Here is a 26,010-nt window from a genome sequence, read left to right as displayed (position 1 = left end):
TCAATGGGGGCCAGCTGGAGAGTGATTTTATGACAGAAATTCTGGCCATCTAAACCATAAAACTAAAATATTTATTTAGGAAACAGAGTGGTTTTTGGTTTTACATACATTATTAAAATCTATCCAAAATCTAAGGTCCTGACATCATGTTTCTGATTAACCTAGACCAAGGAAATTTTCACTACAATTAATGTAGTATAAATGTTGTTGGTAATTATTAACACTAATAATTTGCTAAACACTATCTTGGCACAAACAAGACCTTAACTAACGTTAATAGATTCAACAAAGTATATAGTTCACATTTGTTTGCTTGTGAGATGAAAAGCTAAGACACACATTGCTTTTAATTGCATTCCAAAATATTTGCCATTGATATAAACATGCCAAATATTCTCTCGTTACAAAAAATGCAGTCTTTCTTATGTTTTCTATTGGAAAATTTCTGCCGGAGTGCTCTGATAACTAACTAGTTAACTCTATATTAAAATAAAAATGGAGTAAGAAGTATGTTAAAAGAAATTCCATTAACTTGCAGTTATTTTTTTAAGACTTGAACTGAGTTGGTCCAACTTTATAAAACAACACTTTTTTTTTGGAACACCAGATTAACTAACTTAAAAAGCATTTATTTGTCTCCTGGTTATGTATGAAATCTCTTCTTCCTATTCCATCCCCACATGAACCTGGGCATTACATTAGCAGATACATCAGAAAGATAAAGTACATATCATTGTTCTCTAGATGTGTTGTCTATATGTAAATTCATTTTGAACCACTGGTTCAAATGATATACCCACTAAAGAAAACATGACAAAATTGACAGTTCCTTGTAGGTATCAGATTCTTGATAAGACAAACAGTCTAACTGAGCTTTTCAAGAATCTATCAGTAATGAGATAAAAAAAAAGAAAAACCTTTCAAATTAGAAATTCAGTACAAAACCAGGATAAATGAACAAAAAGAGACCTGAATTCATTACTAACAAATAACGTGGACTTACTGATACAGACTGGAGAATTTGAGCTAGCTCAAACCTCTGCAACTTTGACAAACAGGTCTTCCCAGTAAAAAAAATCTGGTTTTATGAAACATGTTTTTCGCAAGAGAAAAGCTTTTAAATCTAATTTATAAGAAGATATAATGGATTCTGAAGGGAACAGTAGCAAAGGATATAAACTTTTCCTGACATAGATTATTAATCTGACACTGCCTTATGAACTGGCAGCAGGTGATAGGAGAGTTTATCCAATGCCAAAGCAAAGAAAACAGAGCAAGAAAAGCTTCTTGCAAATCCTTGCATTCTAAAAGGTGTGGTTAAGCATAGTGTTTAATGCAGCAGTTCTTACTTCAAGCATAATATATGAAAAATGACCTGCAGTGCAATCAGGAGTGCAGAGCCCTGATGAGACCATCTGATTCAGTTCTCATTTTGGTGGTGAAGAGTTATTATGAAAAGTAGAAAGTGCAGAGATTGGCTTTCTGTGCTTCCAAAGACAAAATGGAAAGGAGTTCCAAACTGCTAAGGGGAAAAAAATCCATACTGAACATATTTGGTTTAGGATTTGATATTTTCATAGCTAGTTCTGGGGTAGCACATTCAGGTTGGACCAAGTCCTACTCAGGTAGGTTTGCTGAAGAGAACATAGATTTAGTTATCGGAATTTTTCCAATGCTATTTGATTCCAGTTTAAAGGCAAGTAAACTGACTATTCAATGTGTTCTTTATCAAATAAATAAAGGCAAAGATAGAGTCCATGTAGAGATGAAAATGTCCTCTCTTACAAATTATGATTTTAAAATCATACTTCTGTGATCTCAACATTCCAGAAAAGACTATTATAGATCTTTATATATATATACACATATAAAATTAAATATAATTTTAAAAACAGATATTATTGTGTTGATAATTCAAAAAGTTTGGGGTTTTATCTCTCAAAGTATCCCAACATCAAAACAAACCATTTTTTTACCTGTGAGAGAAACAGCAGGAACATGAGTTTTTCCAAGGCATAGGTGTTTTAATGATTGTTACTTCAGAAGACAGATCCAAAATCCGATATTAAAAAACGTGCTCATTTTAAGAGATCAAAGGTCTTCCTTGCTGTGCCCAAACAGGTTGCCAGAACAGTGGCAAGCTGATGTATTGTGACTATCACCGATGAAATCATTATTAAATTATCAGAATAACAGCATTCTGGAGTAGTGGGGAAATAACACTGTAAAGCAGTTCAGTGCTTTCAGTGCATTTAGGATATACAAACATATTTAAGTACTTTGTTTCATACAAGTTTTTATCATATGGCTCATATGATCTTTTGTGTACACTATTTTTTTTGTCAGGCAAAAAAATTCATATAATTTCTTAGGTAAATTTCCTGCCAGTGACTTATTAGTTAACTTACTACTGACACAATAGATGAAAGCAATGTATCATTGCAAAAGAGTGCCTGAGAACTGCTCAGCTTTATTTTCTGAAAATATCAATGTTTCCCATGCACACATAATAGCTCAGTTGCAAAATAATAAATAAAATAAAATAAAATAAAACAAAATAAAATAAAATAAAATAAAATCAAAGGTCATACGTAAAATCTCTGTTGAATTAAATGATACAGGTTTGCCAGGAACATCAATCTCTTCCAAGCAGTATATTTAAGGAGCTGGAAGATTTACTTTTTCTGTACACAAATTCATAATTCATCACTAACAATGAACTTTAATACAAATGTTTTTTATCCGTTAGATAAAAGGCAATTTTAGAAGGAAAGGCATATTCCAGAAGAAGTGTTATTACTTGCTTTAGGTAAGTTCTAATCAATTCATGAAGAGTAAATTTGATATAAGCCATTTAGCTGGTAGAATTTTGATTTTTTTTTTTTTAAATCATGGATATAAAATTATCATTTCAGCATGATTTCATCATTGAAATGCAATTTATTATTTCTTAACTCTAACCAATAAAACCTTTTTGCTCTTCTTTCATGTAAATAATGTAATTCAAGATTTATTTTATTTAAGCCTTTTTGGCAAAAAGAACCTTTAATGATTTTGAACTATGCAGATTCATCCTTTAATCCAAACTATATCAAATTATAAATAAAATCATAGTTATAATAAAAATATGTTACAGCAATTTTCACAGCATATGGTCCAAAAATATAGTATTTACTGAAGTAAAAATCTTAAACGGTATATCAAATTCTGCTCTCAGTGAAATGATGTAAATGTAATTATGCTATGAGGTTACAGGGAGGCAGCTTACAGTAGAGAAGACTCTTTTGCCCAGATATACAGGTAGAATTAAACTAGGTAGGTGTATGCAGAGAAATGTTCCGTGGGAACATGCCTGGCTGATATGGAGCTTTGAACCAGACTGCTCTTACTTCTCTTTTTATTCTTTTGAAGGAATATCAGAAGTTTTTATTTCGCAGTGAAGTCCTAAATTCATTGTCAGAAGTAGCACACAGGCATCTTCAGCTAGGGTTCTTAACAGTGTCAAGCATAAGCTTTGATGCTTGCAGGCTAGAAACAGTAGGGTTTTAGGACCTTAGGATTTAGATAATCTCTTATAGTGTTTAGTCAATCTGTGGAATAAATTTTTGCTCATTGAAGTTCCTTTCCTTTTGTTCTATATTCATCTAATTTGGGGAAAATAGTTGTATCCCCTTTACTTATATGTATCTTTAACTGTTTTTTGAGTGCTGGAGAGTCACGCAGAGATGGTTAAGAAGTTACCTTAGTTACCCATCTAGTTACCATGGATCAGATGATCTGGGTTACAGTCTCATAATTTAGTTTCATTTTACCTTAGTCTGTGAGATTGTGTTTTAATCTGAAAAGCTTGCAGTCTGCTTATTTTTAACTGTTAACTCTGTGTTATGTGGTAGCCTAAAACAGTAGGATCAGCAGAAAAATAGGTCTGGAGACACCACATACCACCTCAGCAAGATTCTCCAAATGCATCTGTCAAAGTCTTTAGCCATAAATTATACATAATCACAGAATCACAGAATAGTTGAAGTCGGAAGGGACAGCTAAAGCAGTCTGCCCAGGGCTCTGTCCAGTCAGGTTTTGAATACCTCTAAGAATGGAGACTCTACAACCTCTCTGGGCAATCTGTTTAGGTGTTTGACCACCCTCACAGTTAAAAAGCTTTTTCTTACGTTTCAGTTTGTGCCCTTTGCCTCTTGTCCTTTCAGTGGGCACCACTGAGAAGTCTGGTGGTTTTTTTTTTTACACCCTCCCTTAGATAAGCATTGATAGAAGACAGAAAAGAATCTAGTTCCTTCTTTTAACTTGCGATTACATTCTCCCAAATCATACACTAACAAACATTACAGTATAGAAAAACAACTAATTATCCATTCCCTATACTGACCACTAATTCAAAATGTAATTATATAAATACTTAAGTTGCACTGATTTCAATAACATTTAATTCTTTATTGATTAGAGTTCCTAAACAATTCTATGCTTTGTAATACAGACCTACAGTGAGGCAACAGACAAGCAGCAGGTGAAAAGATTAGGTGGGTCCTCACAGTTCATGATGGAAGAGATACAAGTAAGTAAGTCACTGAAAAATACCTGTTGCTATAGAGAAACAAGTATTAAGTGAAGGGAAGAATGAAGTAAAGAAGCACTTGCTGACTGAAAGGCAAAAGTCCAACTTTACACCACCTGCATGAGAATAGGCAAAATTGTAGATACTCAACTGAGAGAACTCTCCTCTCTTCATTCTTAAGTGAATGGAACTTGGCAGAGTAACATCTATAATACTCACTATTTTCAGATAACCCACCTCCCTAAACAAGATTTCAGACCATAAATTGGCCTGGATCAAACTCAAATTCATGTGGTGAGTTAAAAAAGGAAAATGAAAGTAGACAGGAGAGACAACTGAAATAATGTTGGAGTAACTGTAAGGCTCCTAATTATTACGTTCTTATTTTTTAAATCTTCTCAGCCTTTGCATTATTTTTCATAAATTTCCTTTTTTTTCTTTCACTTTTATTTGTTTTCCTTCTAATAAATGTACTTGAGTTCCATGTAAATAGCTGAGTAGCTCAGCTTGTAAATGGGGTTGAACTTCAGTAAAACCATGCAATCTCTGCCTCTGACAGTCAAATAGAGCAGATCCGGACTGCATCTACAGGGTATGTAAAAAAGTGTATATTTTCAACAAATAAAACCTTACTTAAATGCCTCATGGATGAGACAGAGGAGTTTGTTCACTAAAGGAGTTCCATGTAAATAGCTGAGTAGCTCAGCTTGTAAATGGGGTTGAACTTCAGTAAAACCATGCAATCTCTGCCTCTGACAGTCAAATAGAGCAGATCCGGACTGCATCTACAGGGTATGTAAAAAAGTGTATATTTTCAACAAATAAAACCTTACTTAAATGCCTCATGGATGAGACAGAGGAGTTTGTTCACTAAAGTCTAACAATACAACACAGTATAAAAGGGGGGAAAAAAAAAAAACAACAAACCATGAGCCTAAATAAGAACAGTTCTAATTCCCGGCAGCAGGTGAAAAGATTAGGTGGGTCCTCACAGTTCATGATGGAAGAGATACAAGTAAGTAAGTCACTGAAAAATACCTGTTGCTATAGAGAAACAAGTATTAAGTGAAGGGAAGAATGAAGTAAAGAAGCACTTGCTGACTGAAAGGCAAAAGTCCAACTTTACACCACCTGCATGAGAATAGGCAAAATTGTAGATACTCAACTGAGAGAACTCTCCTCTCTTCATTCTTAAGTGAATGGAACTTGGCAGAGTAACATCTATAATACTCACTATTTTCAGATAACCCACCTCCCTAAACAAGATTTCAGACCATAAATTGGCCTGGATCAAACTCAAATTCATGTGGTGAGTTAAAAAAGGAAAATGAAAGTAGACAGGAGAGACAACTGAAATAATGTTGGAGTAACTGTAAGGCTCCTAATTATTACGTTCTTATTTTTTAAATCTTCTCAGCCTTTGCATTATTTTTCATAAATTTCCTTTTTTTTCTTTCACTTTTATTTGTTTTCCTTCGAATAAATGTACTTGAGTTCCATGTAAATAGCTGAGTAGCTCAGCTTGTAAATGGGGTTGAACTTCAGTAAAACCATGCAATCTCTGCCTCTGACAGTCAAATAGAGCAGATCCGGACTGCATCTACAGGGTATGTAAAAAAGTGTATATTTTCAACAAATAAAACCTTACTTAAATGCCTCATGGATGAGACAGAGGAGTTTGTTCACTAAAGTCTAACAATACAAAACAGTATAAAAAGGGGGAAAAAAAAACCCCAACAAACCATGAGCCTAAATAAGAACAGTTTGCTAATTCCCGTTTCTCCGTTCCAATAATTATATTGCTACGCTAGTTAACTTACTTGAATAAATTCTGAGGATAGTGACTGAGGGAATTGCCATATCTGTATGGTTTTAATGAGAATGAAAGATCTAATTCCACACACACTGAGCTTGAAATTGCATTAGCTCTCTCTGAAACAATATGATGAGCTAATCACCAAAGATGATTATTATTCTTAGGAACAACCATTGTAATACAATATGATTTTTAATAAACTAACAGGTAGAGATAATAAAGCTACCAATAGATAAAGTTAACTTCTTATTACATGATTTTTAGTCCCAATGTTGGTATCCTTAGCACAACTTCGCTGACTGCAATTTCCTTTAGCACATTAAAGACAAGTTACAAAGGACGAAAAGCATAGTACTTACATTGATTTAACATTTAAGTGATCATTTTTCCAGTGAAAGAAAATACTCAAGAAACGCTTATTAACCATTGCATTTCTGGAGAAATTATTTTATCTGCTTTAGTATTAACCTACTTTTCAACAAGCTGTCTAACTTGGACCCGTTTAATCAGAAAAGACAATAGAATTCCAGACTTGTATTCTGAATAATGGAAGATGAAATGAAATAAAAAAATAATGTTTTTTTTTAATTCATAAAGTAACCTTTAGCTTCTCAATTTTGTAGTCAGCATTCAAGCATGAGATATAATCCATGCAAAAGAACTGAAAGGTTCATCAGCCTAAGGAAAAACCTAAGTAAATGATTTGTGTGATATTCCTTTCAGAGGATGCATGATTTAGCAAAGATTTGCCAAATTAAGCCACAGAAGGAAAATCTTGCCAGCCTTGCCAATTCCAATTTAACACTCAGAAATCCATCTTAGGTATAATACATATATATATTTTCTATATATATGCATAAATGTATAGATAGATCAATTGATCAATTGATCGATTGATTGATCTTTGTGTTCTATTTCTTCGCATGTTCTATACCAGACAAAATCATCAGGTTCTCTCCAGAGACTAAGCATTTTTTATTTGATTTTGGTTTACACATTTGGAAATTAGTACTGTTCTTAAAAGTTATAAATAGACTCAGACAATTCCAGCTTTGAAAAGGGAGTATGACCAGGAACAACTTCTTTAGATTAGATCCATTAAAATCCGGTTCCTTCTGGAGCCTTCACAAAAAGAGCACTGAAGGATATACACTATCTCAAAAACTTTTCTCCAGGCTTTTAAGATCTTTCAGTATGTCGTACATGATTCACCTCATGTCCTGCCTTTCACTTCTCTGAAGATTTGCATCTATGTTATAGCCAGAAGATATTGAATCTACCTCAGTGATTCAGAAGAAAACATTTCACAATATCATTAAATATTATCAGCATCTTATTGGATTCAGCATTGAGAAAGCATGTACTACACCAGTACAAATTATTTTGGGGCATAAAACATAAAAACAATGGACCAATGAACAGATTTTAGTGGTCTGATAAAGATATCGGTGGAACCGATAGACCAAAGATTTGATATTAGCTCCATATTCTGCAATAGCCAAAGGCTAAGGAAAATAAATGAAAACAATGGCCATAAATTAAAAGAGTAACAATAAGGTAACTTCAGAGACTTGTTTCCCTTTTAATCTTAATTACATTACTGGCACCTGGATAAATAAATGATAAGGACACAATGAAATCTGAGAACTTTGGAGTGTGTTTTAAAATAGTTTCTTTTTGTCCTTCCTTAATATATACATTTGATACACAGTTATCTTCATAACACAAACCCTTGCTTCATTCTCATCTCTCAAACATCTTCATCTTACCCAGAACATACTAGTAATCAAGTTCTTAAATGTCTTTACAAAAAAAAAAAAAAAAATCAGAATTAAATCTTACTTTACCATTTTTTTCTGGGCAAAGAAAAGTCAGGTTTCACATGTACAAAAGTTATTAACATCTCTCAGGTATTGCTAGGAAATACAGAAGAATTAATAGTGTTTTGATGCATGAATATTCATTTAACTGTGTTTTAATATGAGTAATGGACCATTTATGGAAACTGTACTCTAGTGCACCTAATTCAGGCTAGATAGCCAAGTATGATTTATTAATGTAGTATAACTTTTGTGATACAAAGTACATGTTATATGTCTATAAATTAAATGCTAGGGATGCAGCCTGAGAACTTTGAGGTAAAACACTGAAAAGCCTAGGCTTCCCCTGTACTCAGCCCTAATTCCATTTTCCAATATAGAAGTGCAAAAACTCAAATAAATGTGGCAGTAAGTTCCTAAAGGTCAGCTTTCTGAATTATATCCCAATCTTTTGAAGGCAGGGTAAAGGATCATGCTTGAAATAAGTCATTAGAGAGCAGAGAATGTATGAGAAAGTTTCTTACCTCGGCAGTTGGGTAAAGGGCTACTCCACTGCCCATTGCTTCGGCACTGTGCTCGAGAAGCACCCTGAAGTAAGTACCCAGTGTTGCAAGTAAAATTTACAACATCATTTAAATTGAACTCAGTGCCATTAGTCATTCCATGAGCTGGATTCCCAGGGTGTCCACATGTGATTGCTGTTAAAAGAAAAATAGGCAGGCTAGCATCTAACTGAATGGTACTGTTCCATGGAATCACTTGCAGGTTGGAGCTCTTTTGGTTTGGTTTTTTGTTGGGTTTTTTTTTGTTGTTGTTGTTTTCTGAATTTTTTATATTTATACAAGAAATTTAAGAAAAAATAGCATATATTTATTCAAAGTTCTTAACTGCCAGGAGAAAAATCTTAATTTTTCAATAAAACTTTTAGAATCTACTTTTTACCGTAGCAAAATTAAAGAGTTTGCTATATTTCCTACTAATGCAAATAAAAAAACCAAAAAATATTTTTTTCCCTGCAAGTTTCAAAATGTAGTAGGGCTAAACAAATTGAATTTGATGTATTGCTTCAGAGCATTCTGGAGTTCTGAAGCATTCCTGTTCCAAAGTTCTTGAGTTGCTTTGCTGAAGTAATGATCATTTTAATCAGATTTTCCTATGGCATTAGAGAAATCATTGTTGGGAGTAAATCTTCTCCATTACGTGTATTATGTGTGTTGATTATGCTTAAATGACACTTATAAAATACACTTATTATGGTCAAGCTTTAGCTTTCCAAGTTACAAGACATTAAAATAATATAGAAAAATATAGAAAAGCATAGATACTGACAATATAAAATCATAATGTGTATATACACCCACGCACATACAACTTTTCAACATTGTCCAGGTGATGTTTATAATACGCAAATAAATATCCTATACACAGGTTTATCTTTTGCTTTATTACTTTGTAGTTTGCTTTGTTTTTTAATTGAAGAGACAAGTGAAAAATAATTTAAATGTGTTTCTTTTTATTTTATCACAGAGTTCAGCTGTGAAACAGTATTTTCAACAGTACCTGATCTTTGGGAATTAAATAGGACACATTCCTGTATACAGACTTATGTATTTAGCCCTTAAATTGTGTAAATAAATCTACTTAAATCACTTGAATCCCTTCTGCACCCTCTCATTTGCAGCATTTGAAGATGAAATGCTAAACATCAGAATAAAATCTTACTACATGCACAGGATCAACTTTATTCTAGTCCAGTTGTTGCATTTCTAAACTGTTACAGATGATCAAGTTTCAATAACGCAATTTCCAGGGCCATACTAAATCAGTTAACATAATTCTTAGATAAAAGCCCATTAAATTTAAAAAATGCTATTACCTTAAACTTTCTGCAGTTTCCTCAACAAATATGCCATAGATTTTAACAACATAAAATTTAGATCTCTTGTAAAAACTCTGATAATGAAGGATAATTCTGTCCAGTTGCCTTTTTCAACAAAAGCATACCCTAGTCAGTCAATTCCTGTTTAGACCTCATTACTCATGACAGGATGCTGCTTTTTGTAACACCTTCCAGAAACTAAAGATCTTGGAAGCTGAGATCTTAATCACTGCATCTAGTTCTGCCACTGCTCCATTATAGTTACTAGATATCATTTACCTGTTGACTGATCAGCACTGCAATAGTTGGATTCACACAGTAGCAAGTACTTAAAAGCACCTTTTTTTTAAAAAAGAAAGCAAAGTAGATAATTTTGGCATTATAGTGTTTTCAATCACCACTAGGTTTTTATGCAATCAATTTAATACTGTTTACCTAAGCAGTAGCCAAGACATTTCAAATAAAGGTTACTACTGTTGTTTTTATGTCATCTAAATGGTGAATTACAAATTCCCTCCTCCATCCTACTATAAATAACTGCCCTATGCATGCATGCATACACATGCATATGTATACACACACACACTTAGTCCTAAATATGTCATGGGAAAATAGATGCACTTGGTATGTCTGAAATCAATACTTGCTAAGGAATTACACATTTGCCTATTATATTGCAAAGAGATCAACCCACTTAATGTAATATAACTCTCAAATATATCCTCCAGTCTTTAACACAGTATCTTTCTCAGACCCTGGAGACTTCCATCTCACCACAGAAAATACATAACCCAGAAGAAATAATGATAGTATTGATAGTACTTGGACCAAAAAAAAAAAAAATCCAGTCTGAGTACACAGCTATATAACTAAGCCTGTGTTTTGGTCATCATCAATATAGTATATACTTTTAGTAAAGAAGGTTAGTCTCCTGATTTTTGTTGTTCTGTTACTCACAAGGAACTAATCAGACATCTTCATATATCATGTTAACTCTCAATAACCAGCAAGTCAGAAAATATTTGGCTAATGTGTGGTCCAACTGGTTATCCAATAAAGAGATAGGAAAACACCTGTGTGTCAAAAATTGTGCAGGATGAAGGAGGCTGACTTTCATATGCAACTAAGAACCTAAAGTAGTCGTGGGTGCAGTACTCTGAGTACTTCCTTAGACAACATTTTTTGAAGATTACAATATCTAGTACTTACAACTCTGAAATTCCTTTCAAAACCAATTAGAAATATAAAACAATGTGTGATTTTCTGTAAAAATCTCACAAAATAAAGACCAATTTGTGCTAAATTTTCAGGGGCACAGCCCATAATTTCTTTATGGTACCTCTGCCATATTTCTAGTTCCTGATCCACACTGCTCAGTCAGAAGACCATTTCAGTATCACATTAGGGAGGACATTGGTAAACAGTATGTTTTCACTTTCCTTCTCAGAAATAACAGAGCCATTCTTATGAGAATTTTTAATAAATAAATAAATAAATAAAAGTAGGAAAAACATCTGAAGCTTGGATGCTGACATTAAAAAAAAATAAAAGACTTGTATGGCTCTTTAGTCTGGCAGAGTTATAAGCAAAAGAAAACCATTTGTAATGGAAAGTATTAGGCAACCTATAAAGACAGAAATTGCTGCCAGTTCTTCTCATAACAGTAATGATAACATCAATTTAGGAAGAAACAGCCTCCCACCCCCCCTTAGCTTTGCCCCTTTCTTTTGAAGGGATTTTATTCACTGCACAGTAAAATTAATCTACTACAAGTAATAATGCTAGCTTCTAGCATTTCTCCTTTCATGAATATGAATCACTTGAAGATATGAATAGGATTTTAAAAGGACAATGACACTTGGCAGATATTTCCTGCAACTGTATACAGGTAGAAATTTTTATTTTACCACTAAGAAAGAAAATACTGAACATTTTGAAATCTAGTGACTTATCAGTAATATATTTTCTCAGAAATGAAACAAAGATACTAAGATGGATTGAACAGAAAAGCTGATCATCTCAGTGACTATCTCTGTGTAGACAAAAATACTTCAGTCTGAATTGCAGACATCTTAAAAAATTACAAAACTGAAATAATTTATATAAATGCTCCATTAAAAATAACAAAAATTGTATAAAAATTGAGAGCCTTGTTAAAATGGAAAAAGAATAATGAAATCAACTACAAAATAAAGTAGCAAAATAAAAAGCAGGGAAATCAGACTTCACTCTGATTAAATGTCTGATGGATCAGAAAATGTCAGAAAACCTGCAATGTAAACGAGGAAGGAAGTAGAGTAGGAAAGACTCAACAATTCCAGCAATTAAGTATGGGATTTTCAAAAGCATGTGAATTAAGAGAAAAGAAAATTCCTACTAAAGGTTATAAAAAAATTAACATTTTTTCTAACAGATGTGGTATAATCCAATACCATGCCTGGGTTTGCACTGGTAAATATTAGGAAACCAATGTGGAAAAATGGGCAGTCACCATCAAAACTGCACAGATGAACAGTATTCCAGCTTTACCCACCAAACAGTGAAAATAAACCAAGGGATTTTGGTATTCCTGGTGGAAAAATAGGGGAGAGGCTCAGTAAGCCCACACTTGACATAGAAATTATGCCTGGAGAAAGAGAGAAAGGGATAGAAGAAGTTATACAGTTGCAGCCTATTGTTCAACCCACTTCAATGCCTATGTCATCCTGTTTCTGAAACAAGAGAAATCAGAAATTACTGGCCATAGTTATTCAGTCTGTGCTAGGTTAGAAACTGGATTAGATTATCATAATGACCCTTGTAATTGAAAACAGGTCCAATAAATATCTGACCTGAGCACCTCACTCAAACACCTTTGAACATCCAATCCACTGTTAATGTTCACTTACGTTTAAAATAGTAGTAATAATTTAGTGAAAAATTAGTGATACTTACGGACACAAACAGGAGTTTGTCCAGACCACTTGTGATCCTGTAGGCAAATTCTGACAGACGTACCAACAAGTCGAAAGCCAGGATTACACTGGTAGACTACAGTATCACGATAACTGAAACCATCTCCACTGATATGACCATTTACAATTGGATCCGGAGAACCACAGTGACCAGCTACAATAAAAGAATAACCCATCTAAAACGTATATTCTTACAAACCTTGCCAACATTTAAAAGAATGCTGATAGGAAAATAACATTTCATCCTTGCTTTCAATAAACAATATATTAGAGTCAAATACTGCACTGTACAGAACAAGTTCTGAGGTGTAAAAACTACAGGTGATATTCCTTCTTTTTTTTTAGGTTGAAGTGACATTCAAATATTTTTAATTTTCATATGTATAGTTTCTGCAGATTCTGTTGCAGAAATGACAAATTTGTCAGAAGAATGTCTGGAAAATGTAAACTGCAAATGTCTGAAATTACAAAACATTCAGTTTAATTGCTAGAAAACTGACAATTTTAGCATGGATATTTTTTTCCCCTTTGCCTTATTAATGTTGCCTTTTTCCTCAAAGGAGTGTGAATTAAAAGGTCTTTAACTCTCAAACCCATACTATTCTTTCTTCATAGAGTTCTGATATCTCTTATTCATGATTTGCCTTGGATTTTGTAAGTAGATCTCTACTAATAAATTAAACATGGTTGGGATTATTCTCTGGCAGAGGCCAACCAGCACAGAGCAGTCTACATCCATAAAATGAAAATCTCTTGCCCTCCAAACCAGCACAGCTGCTAGCAAGCTGCCTACCAGGATCAGTACAGGTTTAAGCTAACGTGAACAGTTCTCGGAAATTGTCTTGGAGAATCTTAGCCATGTCCAGGCATTGTTCTAATGATTTAACAGGAGAGATGATCAAGTTGCATGTTCATTTGCATGTCCTGGTGTTGTTATTTTATTAGAACAAACATAGCCCTTGTTATTATACATATCCAACAAATAACTGATTTCTTACTAGCAGGTCTTCAGACATTAGTAGACAGATCCTAAGACTAATAAAATTTAAAAACCAACCAAACAAACAAACAAACAAACCTCATTTTTTAAAAAATAAAGAAAACATTAATCATTCCTGTAGCATCACAGTCAGACTTATTGCCTTCAAGAGAAGAAACATTGAGTTATTTCAGATATGTGTATATGTCCCACTTAGATATATTAGCTCCTTTACAATGCCATTTAGGACCCTATTTGTATTCATATTTAATAGAAATTTTCTCCAGTCTAATTTAAAGCCTGCAACATAGAAAGCAGACTTCTTGGGGAAAAAAAAAAAAATCTACAGCTAAGTAAATCTTGTTATGTTCAAATATTTCCTAACATTCAGCTCCAGTTTCTAAAATTAAGTTCATGTTTATTTATTAATGGCTTTTAGTAATGAATCGTAAAAAGTGTTTTATTTGTGTTTACTCTTTCTAAATAATAAACACCTTTATGATATCTTCAGCTGATTCTTAGCTAAACTGACATATTTAATGCCTTTTCTGTGCTTATAAATTCATATTCATGTCAAAATTATAATAAACTCTTCTTTACATTGTTTTCCAATTTAGTCAGTATGCTTTGAAATAGCTACCTTCTCCAACTGTATGAAGGCATGGAAAGCAAGGAATGTCTACCAGCACTGTTTCCTCCTTAGTTATATCAGCTGCTGTTAAACAATACAGAATGCATTACTCCAGGGTAATAGCACTCTTGGCACTAAGGAAGCCAAGTAATGATTTTATTCTCTCTAGATTCTTCATTCCGTTTGAAAACAGAGGTGCTGAGCAGGAAACTATTTCTCTTTACTGATTAAAGAGGAGAAAAAAATTCTTTTTTTTGTGACATTGATTAATTACAACTGGCAATAATTTCATCTGAAACTATGCTAAGTCCACATTTTGAGATGTGAGGACAGGGCCCTGAGGCTCATGACTGCTGCTAGAGTGTGTGTGTGTGTGTGTGTGAGATGTTCTGTTTCACACAGGCTGTATCCATCAACAGCAGGCTTGTTTGTTACTTAGCTTCTTTGGTATTGAATCTCCTTTCTACTAAAGCCCCTTTAATAATGCTAGACAGTATATTTCATTTACACTTAATGGCTCTTCTAAAACACTAGAAGGGTAAAACACATGCCACTTGATTACTTTTTTCATACATATAGGATTATTATAATAATCTTAGTTGTAGGATTGCTGATGTCTTTAAGGAGACATTGTGATACTGTTCTGTAAATTTGTGGAAGACAGTATGTATGCAAGCTTTTCACACCCAACTTCTTATACAGCTACTCTTCTCCTGACAGGGAGTATGGCAACAGAGAGTAACAAGGACATTGAAAGCATATTTTTCTCCTTGAAATGTCTCGTGGAATAATTTACCTTATTGTTCTCAGTCCAAATTAGTAATGATTCCCCTTACCATTTTCTCTCCTCCAGCCTTGCTCAGCGTCTCCTTGTCTATCACATACTCCAGCCCCTAGCCCCTTAATGGGCCCTTCCCCCAGACTTGCTTCAGTTTCTAATATCTCTCTTGTATGGTGGAGGACACAAAAACTACATACAGTTTTCCACATGAGTACCGAAGAGGAAATAATAACCGTGACCTGCTGACTACACTGCTGCTCGTACAGTCCAGTCTGTGATCTTCTTTACTGCAAGGCCACACTTTTAACTCTTGTTCAGCCTCTCCACTAGGTCACCTGGGTTGCTTTCTGTAAAGCTTCTTTTTACCCAGTCAGTTCCAGGCCAGTACTCATGAATGGTATTATTCTAGGAAAAATGCAGGATTCTGTATTTGTCTTTGTTGACCTTTATGAGCTTCCTATTGGCCCATTCCTCCAGATTCTCAAGGTCTCTCTGTCTAGCAGTACTGCAATCCAGCATATCAACTGTTCTCCCATCATTTGGTGTCACCCTCAAACTTGCTGGGGCTGCACCCCAACCTGTTATCCAAATCACTGACAGAGACTGTATAGTATTGGCCTCAGTATTCATCCTCAGTGTCCACTGGCTATTAGTCATACTTTGAATCATGAAACACTACCCTCAGAATTTGTTTGTTCAATTAGTTTTCCAGCCATTTTGTAGTCCCCCCATCCAGTCCCTGTCTTCTCAATTTGGCTACAAGGATACTATGGGAGACTGTTTCAAAAGTTTTGTTACAACACAACGGGAAAGAAATCTACTGTTGAAATCTACTGGAATCTACAACCAATGAGACAGTCATTGGAAAAGGCAGTAAGATTATTAAGGTTTGCTTTTGATTGTTCCATCCTGTCTGTTCCCAAATATTTTCTTGTTTTCCCTATGCCTGGAAATGGACTTAGTTCTTAATACTTGCTCCCTAATTTTTTCCAGGGACTGAGGTGAAATAGCTAGCCTCTTGCCTTCTTTGGAAATCTGATGTTGTAATTGATTTTTGTCCAGTAATTGCAGTTGTTCCCACCTTTAAAGCATGGTGGAAAGCAGCCTCACAATGGCATATGCCATCACCTCAGACTTATCCAGTCAAATCACAGATAGTAGTTCAGTTTATTTGAGTAGTTCCTTAATTGATTCCCTCTACTGCTGTATCGTCTCCCCCCAGCTGTACTACTTGGAGTGACAAATTCATGGCTTAGATGATCCATGTACTAGAGCAGGGGTATACCTCAGTTTTAATCAGAATTTCTTCTCCTAAAGAAAACAATTCTGCATGGCCCTAAATACTCAGGCGTTGGGACCATTCTAAAAATTGTCATTCAGGCAATTGGGACAATCACAGATTTTGGGAAAGCAAATCTATTAAACATGCAAAATGGGAAAAGAGAAGCTGTATTTATACAAAATAGAATGGCATACATCTGATTTTTTTAAATTTTTCTAGACCTAAATAATGAAGAATTGAAAAGCAGCTGCTGCACTGAAGCCAAACACAGGGAACCACAGGAAATTTCAAGAAGAAAGATAGCTGAGATGTAGCAACTGACATAATGCAAAATACAAATATTATGCACTTTATCTTAAATGGGGATTTAACAAGTTGCTAGACTTATTATGTGAGTCATTTCATTTACAGATCATTCCAGCTGGTGGATTTCGTGATTTTTCTGGGAATTTTGACTCAGTTAAATGTTCCAACAACTCAAGAACTGAAAGAGCACTGCAAAAACACAAAATGTATGTAAGTTTCCCATCAAGTAAAATTATATTAAAAGAAAATTAAGGAGGATGCTAGTGGATTTTTTAATAAAATATGCTCTCAAGAATTAAGAAAATTGTTCACATGGTTCAAGGTTTGTTCAGTAGTTTTACTCTAAAACATCTGGAAAGAAAGATACAAATAATTCTATTTATTTTAATAAGAATTTGAAATATAAGCCAATATCACAATATCATACTGCAGTTTACATATGAGTTGTCAATTACAGTATCAGATATTTTTACACAAGCACAGTCGGCAGCAGCATTTTTTCACACTGATAAATGTAGAGAATTATATATATTATAGAACTATGGATAAGATACGGAATTCTTATAAAAAAAAATATCTGTTCAGGAAAACACTTTAGTCCATGATTAAATGCCACCAATACTAGAGATGGAGTTGAGCAAACTCTTAAATGCTTCCAATTTGATTTCTGCCCTACATGTATGTATCGTCACTCACACACACAAAGCATGCACAGAAACATATGTTTTGTGACTTATAGGTGCAATTATTCTTGGAAGGAAAAAAGAGAAGAGATATGAAATATCAGCAGTGAGAGTAATTGAGGGAAATTGAAAAAAAATCTTGCCTAACGATTCACGTTTATCCTTGTATAACTAAGGAAAAGTACATATAATACTAACTACCTGAAGACTTAGGTCTTATAGTTAGCCTTGGACTCATTAACTACAGTCATTGGTTTTAACTTTCTTTTGAGACAAATAATAAGGATTTGACAAACCTTTTCCTGAGATATAGAAATTAGTGTACTCAGCTGGCCTGAAATTATAAATTGATTCTACACAGCCCAGCGGGTAACATAAAGTGACACCTATTTTAATCTATAGCTGTCCTGAATTACATTCATGCAGGTACAGTGTAGGTAAAAAGCATCTCTGACTCATTATCATACCTTTGAAATGGAAAGTCTTATTCAGAGCTCCCCGGGTGTTTGCCTCCTGATTTTCACAGGCTTCAGGTAAGTCCTAAAGGCACCTCTGAAATAAATTTGGTGCATGCTGTCCTTGAAATTTAGGAATACACAACTGGTGGCATTCACATCATCTAGCTTTAAAATTTAAGAATTTACCTTTCTTGAATTGCTCTCCGGAGGAGCCTGCATAGTTCCATTGACCTTGTTGGGAATTTAGGATCTTAGATTGTACTCTAAATTGCATCTAAATTAGGTGCCTAAAGTACATGGTGTGAATATCCCTTATGTGAGGCAGGAAGAGGTTTAGTAACAGAAAAACAACCTTCTGCAGCATGCATGTGATAACTCAAATTTAGACTTGTACACTCAGAGCTGTGCAGTATTTTTGGCACTATAGAGCTTGTCTGATTTTGAAATAGCAAAGACTAAATAGTGATTAACAATCTTCCAGCTCTAAATGTGATCTTTTTTGTCTAGTGAGGTAGATCCATTCATTTAACAGTTCTAAGCATAGGGCTGCATTCAACAATGCAATCTATCTGATTCATCAAATAGAAACCAAAGTCCATCAAATTTTTAGAAAAAGAATTGGGAAGTATCATAAGACAAGCATTGCTTGTGCTGCAGTAATAGTTCCTGCAAGAGGTCCTGTGTTCATAACAAGTGGGAATAGATCTGTAGAAATCATTTAAAATGCAGATAGCCAGGTGGAAAAAAAAGTTATTAGTTATGACCAAGGGGATAGGATAATAGTAATGGATAACAATTTCAATGCAGATTTGTAAAAAACTGAAACAGACAAAATCCAACAGCAAATCACTCCTGGAGAAGAAAAGGATGAATTCATATAAATGAAATTCAAGCTGTATATAGAGACAGTCTTTCCTAACTATGAGATCTAGTAAACTTATTAGCTGTTTCCTAAAGAGTTAAAAGCTTCACTGTGTGTAGTTTCTAAACTGACTTTGACAGTAAACTGATATTGTTCACTATGTAAGTCCTGTACTGATCAGTTCTTCTTCCTGGAGAAGAAAAGGATGAATTCATATAAATGAAATTCAAGCTGTATATAGAGACAGTCTTTCCTAACTATGAGATCTAGTAAACTTATTAGCTGTTTCCTAAAGAGTTAAAAGCTTCACTGTGTGTAGTTTCTAAACTGACTTTGACAGTAAACTGATATTGTTCACTATGTAAGTCCTGTACTGATCAGTTCTTCTCCATCTCTACGCTATTTGAGTGTAAATTTATGGCTACCGTAGACAGTTAATCTTCTGGGGTGTTCAGTGGTAAAATGTATTTCTCAGTAGTCAGAATAGAAGAAAAAAATCTTTTCCAGCCTTCCATGCGCAAAAGGTATTTATAATACAAACAGAATCGATTGAGATTTGTATATTATTTAGTTTGTATATGTTGGCAGCCAAATTATCCTGTGTGTATAGCCTTTCAAAAAAGAAAAGCAGTACATAAGTACTAAATACTATTATTATCGATCAGATGATGAAGTAGTATTTCAGGTTAGTTAAAGTGAATGAAAGATAACACATATCTTTATGCTTGAAATTATTAAATGCAGGTATCAGGCACTACACTGGCAATGAATAGTATAAAACACTGCAAAAAACTGAGGGGTAATAGCTCTTTTTTTACAATGTAGTTTGCCTGTCTGCAACAGAAGCAAGGGCTGAGGAAAATACTCCTACACATGCAAATTTGGGGCTGTTGGATATTCACAGTTGCAGTTCCAGTATCTTTTAAATGTTGGTCAACCTCAGTCCAGGGATAACCTGACACCAGCAGGACGCTGATGTATCTTCACATACAAACCTCTTATATAGTTCCACTGTGGAACTGATGAACTTATGTGTGTGAAAAAATAATGCTGAAGCATAGCATTCCCCTAACCAGCATCTCAGTAGAATTTTTTTTCCCTAGGTAAAAAAAAGATTTGTTTTCCTCCTTTACTGCTCTAAATATCAAAAAAAATAGTAATTAAAGTATACTCCATTTATGCCATTATTTCCTACGTCAAGACAACTTCCTTCTTAATAAAGCTTATTTTAAAATGAAAAATAAAGTATATGGAATTGAAAATAATATCAAGCCAGAGAAGTGTTTTTCCTTTTCACAAAATTTGCCAGAAACAACTACATCTTGCTTGGAACTCACTAATAACGAACTGCCATTTAGAAGCTAGGTTAGCTCTATGAGACAATGGTCACTACTTCTGACCACTCCATATCTTAAGAGATGACATACTGTAAAACTATCTTCACAAAAATTGTGCTACAAACATTACTCTTGCAAAATGAAGGAATCAATCAGAAATACATGATCAAAGGTTATAAAATCTTAATTTAGATCTGAATTACATGGTCTTATGCTACTTTTTTTCTGAAAAGATTCTGTCTTAATTTTCCTTGCTGCTGCAGCCTAGTATCTGAATTGAAAAAGAAAAGGCAATCAACGTGGCAAGTAGGACACAAAGACTGAGATTTTATCCCTGTCTCTGAGAGAAGACTCCCACATTTCTGTATTTCACCTATACCCCATCAAATTGTCTGTTCTATACTGATGAAGAAGAGAGTTAATATGCAGCTGATAACTCCATATTCTTTTTCATCAAGGTTATATTATTATGCCTTTGTTAGTGCATTACTGTCTTGTGGCTTGCAACCTGTTTCAAAATATTTTCTCTAAAAGTATTTTCAGGCATTAAAGTTCTCCAGAAATGCAAGATATTGTCACTAGTACTCTGTTAAAAATCGTTTATCTAATGATACTTGCTATTCCTTTTTCTTAATAACATGCTGAGATGAAATTGATGATACTTGAAAATTGTTTTTTTGAAGACATGATTGAGTTGGTATGTGGTCCCATCACACCTGGTTATTGTGATGCAGATGTTCTTCTTTTCTTTTAATAGAATATTCTATCAGGGGAATGTTGATGTGTTTTAAAATGCAGCTCTGATTTTCTATGTTTTGCTCAGGGGAACTGTAGCCATTTCCTTCAGTTTTGCACCTTGGTGAGAGCATGAATTCAAAGCTCAATAACTGCAAATACCCTTTATGATGGTACTATGAAGTAACTCTGCTTAGAAATTTAAGGCAAAACAGCATATCTATAAGGTAATGAACACCAGCAACCTGATATGCCAAAGATCATATGTATGCCTATCTGAAGAGAGAAAGACAGTGACACTATTGATGTTGAGAAAGTTAAGAATGGATTCAGGTGTCTAAGAATGCTCAGCAACCTTTCATTATTAATTCTTTAGGTATATGTAAAACTTCCTTCTCACAGATCCATATTGACACTGACTTACTGTAAATGTAGATGTCAGGTTTATTTTGACTTGGTTCATGGAATTGACAACATCAGGGATTCTACAGACAGCATGAAGGTTTGAAGAAGTGATGCTTAGAAAAAGGGTTTTTTTCAGCTTTGATTTGAATTCATTTCTTCAGATAGGATAAAGGTATGTTGTTCTTCATGACATACTGCAAAAAATACCTATCCACATTCTTTTAATGGGATGTTTTGAGGATACCAAGGTCAGAGGAAGATAACTGGCATTTTATTTTTCACATGCAAAATTTTCATGTTAACATACTTTTCAAAAACTTAATGTTTCTACAGAGTGGGAGGACAAGGGATTTTGTAATTTAGAAATGAATCAGCATAATTTATTTAAAAGCTTTAAGTTAAATGTTACTGTTAGACATATCTCTAATTAGTCAAACATTGCTCTAGCCTACCTGAAAATTTTACAAGAAGTGAGTTCTGGATAGAGAATAATATCTGACAATTAATGTTAGAGCTACTACCATTTCCTTATAAAATGATGCTTTTACTGTTTCATTGCTGCAAAAAACAGGAATATGGATTATTCTGGATAATGATATCTTAGTTACTCTAGTTGTTTTGTTTGTGTTTTTTTTAAAATCAATTAATTATTTCCTCTGTAAAACAATTCAATTCTTGCATATGATACGTGGTCAAACTGTTTTGTTTAAAATGTACTAGATAGGCATGGAATACTATGTGTTGTGCTAAAAGGATGCGGCTAGGTAGAAGAGAAGAAAGCTGCTTTTTAAATGAGCTTGAACTCTGGAGAAGAAAGAAGAGACTCCTTTCCTGAGGGCAACTGAGTACATTCAGCTGTGAGGCAAGAAGAAAATCTACAAAATGAGGGTAGACAAAGCAAATAAAAGATTCCAGAAATAAATATACTGTCCACAACCAGGAATACACCCACTGCTGAGCTTCAAAGGTGACTGAAAAAGAAAACAGTTTTCTTATGTCTATATTAGGAGTGCAAACCACTATGAGTGGATCTGAAGAATGAAAGAGTTGGGGTGAGAACTTAAGGTCCAAACTGTATATATCTCAGGGTTTGGAAGGGTATTGGTTTTACTTTGGACTGTCTCTTGTCTACTTCTCTTGACTGAATACTCAATATGCTGAAAGCTCATTTGTAGTTGGAATACATCAGGAATACTCCTGAAATGAAGCTCATCTTCCAGTTTAGTTTCATCACACACCCTGTGACTGCTCTACAAAGCAAATCAAAGTACTCTAAATGTGGGCAATCGAGTCACTTAAAAAAACCCTCCTGGTCCGAAAAGCATTCCAACACATCAAATACAATTTAATTTCTAATAAAAAGTTATATGCTAGTAGAGTAGTATAAAATCATATGCAGTACACAATATTTCTATATTTAAGATATCTTTATTTTTCATTGATTTAAAAATGTTGTTGCTTGATAAAAGCTGAATTCCAGTATTTGATACTGTGTTTGCTTAAAACAAAACAAAACAAAATCAAACCCAGAAATTTGTTTTTTACCTAGGCATTGAGTTTCAGTACCACTCCAGAGACCGTTTGCCAAGCATTCTCTCACGTGAGAACCAACTAATGTGTATCCTGTGTTACAGGTGAATATTGCAGTAGCTCCATACACTGTTAAGGTTCCAATCTTATTTCCATTTGGTGGAGAAGGAAGACCACCACAGGAGATAACTAGGAAAAAGACCAAATAACAGAACAAATTGAATATGAAAATACTTTTCATAATTTCTTAGACTGGAAGACAATATACCACCTCACATTTTCTTAAAAGTAAATGTAATAGGAATAATTATAAGAGTTGTATTCCACAGTAAGGGCTTAAAATTATGCTTGATTTGGCAACACACGTTCTAAATCTCAAAATTCATTAGGATATCTTCACATCTTGACAGCAGCTTAAACACAATCTGTATTTCCAGTTCTGAAACAAGGGAATTACATGAATGTCTGTGAGGGCTGCAGTTATATTCCATGTATACATACTCCTGGCTACTCCTCAAATATACTTTCCCCAGCCATTTTAAGTGTTTTGTCTTTTTAAAGATATTATCTATTTTTAACATGTAGTACTCTGAATTGTTATGAACTGTCTTTTTTCTTATTCCCCACTACTATTCATAATCATATAACATATATGGTAGTCTACTTGCTAAAAATAGAAATCTTTTTTTTCTTAAGGCTAGACTTGACCCATTATCACAGAAACCTTCTGTAGCATCAGCTGCAACCTACAGCTATTACAGGCACCACATGAAAAATTACCTTTTAAGAATGTATCAAACTCTAATTTAATTAAAACCTTTCTGTCATGTCTTTTGTTTCTAGAAAAATATATGAATAATATTGTAATTTAAGATGCAGACCAATGCTTTCAAAAGCTTCAATTGTATCTTATTATATGTTAGCATAAATCATGGGTTTACTTTCAAAAGCCTATTAATCACAGCTAAACTTCCTATCTGAAATCTCAAGACCACATTCTTCTATATTTTAAAAGGTTCACTACAGAAAACAACATGGAATTGGGTAGAAGTTAGATAAAATCAAATACATACCACTGTGCAGTTAACTCAGTCATAATCAGAACATATGTGACTAAAGTTTCTTACACACATAAGGTTTCCACAGGTGGAAAAGACTCCTTTTGACTACAACCAAGTCACATTAATGTAATTTGTGGAGTAGCCAAACATTGTAACTTCTAATGCTAATGCTGAATATTAATTACACTTATGCATATGTTAAAAAAATCAAATTATTTTCCTAAAATGCAATAGAATGAATTGTTCTAAACATATTACAAACACTTTATTATTTTTAATTACAGTGATTCCCGTTAAAAATTGCTAAACTACATGAATAATGAGCCACCTCATGATTTGTTAGGCAGCTGTTCAGAATATTCTTAAACAAATAAAATAAATTTACTAGTTAGGTCTCTCTTATCCAGAACCCTCTTAATTTGATGTTTCGCAATTCCTTTAGAGATACTATTCACAAGTAGACATTGATAAATACGATCTAAATGCCTTATCATCAATGTTTCAATTAGCTTTCCTGCTGCCTCAGAAATATAAACAGCCAGAATCTATATTTATATAATGTATCCTCAGCATGTGAATGACAGACAGAAAATAAACAGTAGACTCCTCAAAATACTCTACAGTGTATTTCTGGATCTTAATGATCTATATTCAGTGGAAGTATTACTGAACATCTCTTGGAGGATGAAGTTTGCCATCACTAAATCCTAGTCAGTCCTCTATCAGAGGGCAAAATAATCTACCTGTCTTATAAACAAATTAATGTATCTTCAATCAGCAACTCCTTGGGTTTCTGTATCTACCTAATACTTTGCTTTTGGTTAACTGCATCCCATATGGGTCATCCCATTTTCTACTTATATAAAAATTCTGTAATTGTAGAGGTTGGTCAAGAACTAGCTTTTCAAAGACTTCTCAGCAGCTGAACAGTAGCTGCATATTAGGCAGCAAATACAAAACCTTTTTTTTTAGTATGTGTGCACAAAAGGAAAAGGGGCACAATTGCAGTTAATAGAATAAAAAAACTCATTAGTTTTAAATTTGAAAAGAAAATTGATATAGCTGTTACTGGTTTATAAGAGATTAGAAGAGTCACCTTATTTTCCCAGCTGAATATTTTCAAAAGGAAATTTTCCCAAAACAAAACTAATGGAATGAAACAGAACCAACGTAATTCCACAACCCATCATCATTTAGGTAAGATCAAATACACTGCTTTCATGTATGTATCGTATTGATTGCTGTTACAGGTAGCTTTCTCAGCCTTGTTCTAAAAACATCTTAAATAATTTTTTCTTTTCTAGAAAATAAATATTGTTTTATATTATTTTTAGTTAAATGGTATACATCCTTCTTTGTTTTCTTTTCTTTGTTGTTCTTTTCCCATACTAGCGTCATTCTCTAATACCACCTCTGTAAATTTCATGCCTTAGTTTTGTAGCCACAATCTTCCCAGTACTGACGAAAGATTGTGTCAATTTATATTTGAATCACCCTTGGTAGTGATTCAGTACCATCTGAGATAACTTTGGGTGCTCTGTCTCGCCTCCAGCCACTGTTGAAGAAGGTTGAGAATCTCTCCCAAGTTCTCTGTAGTATCTACCAGTTTAGATACTGTAATTTGTCTCATATGGCATTAGGAGCTTGTATTTAGGCAAATTAATTTCATCTTCTGTTTGTCACAATATGTACATCATACTGAAGGTTTTGCTCAACCATTTATTTGGAATATGAAAAGCTATCTGATGTTTATGGTCATTCTGTTATCACTATCATAGAATCATATGAAATACTCTTGGTACCATTTATCATAAGGTATTATGAGTTCGAGATACTTATGGCACCGAGGAGGGTGCACAGCAAGCTCACTACCCTGGCCTTCAGGAGAGCAGACTTTGGCCTCTTCAGGGATCTGCTTGGC

At 33.9% G+C, this 26,010-nt stretch overlaps 1 protein-coding gene across 1 annotated transcript in view; it reads right to left on the bottom strand.

The window, feature by feature from the left end:
- The window catches only part of CSMD1 (CUB and Sushi multiple domains 1), a 1,345,565-nt gene that overhangs the window by 55,558 nt on the left and 1,263,997 nt on the right, over positions 1–26,010 (bottom strand). Inside the window, 3 exon segments of the mRNA XM_019474454.1 lie at positions 8,731–8,904; positions 13,020–13,193; positions 23,044–23,217. Of these exon segments, the coding sequence (XP_019329999.1) occupies positions 8,731–8,904; positions 13,020–13,193; positions 23,044–23,217 (522 nt within the window).

The sequence above is a fragment of the Aptenodytes forsteri genome, unplaced genomic scaffold (assembly GCF_000699145.1).
Source record: "Aptenodytes forsteri isolate BGI_AS27 unplaced genomic scaffold, ASM69914v1 Scaffold100, whole genome shotgun sequence".
Taxonomy (NCBI): Eukaryota; Metazoa; Chordata; class Aves; order Sphenisciformes; family Spheniscidae; genus Aptenodytes; species Aptenodytes forsteri.
The sequence above is the reverse complement of the archived record's forward strand: the minus strand, read 5'-3'. Positions and strand labels throughout refer to the sequence as shown.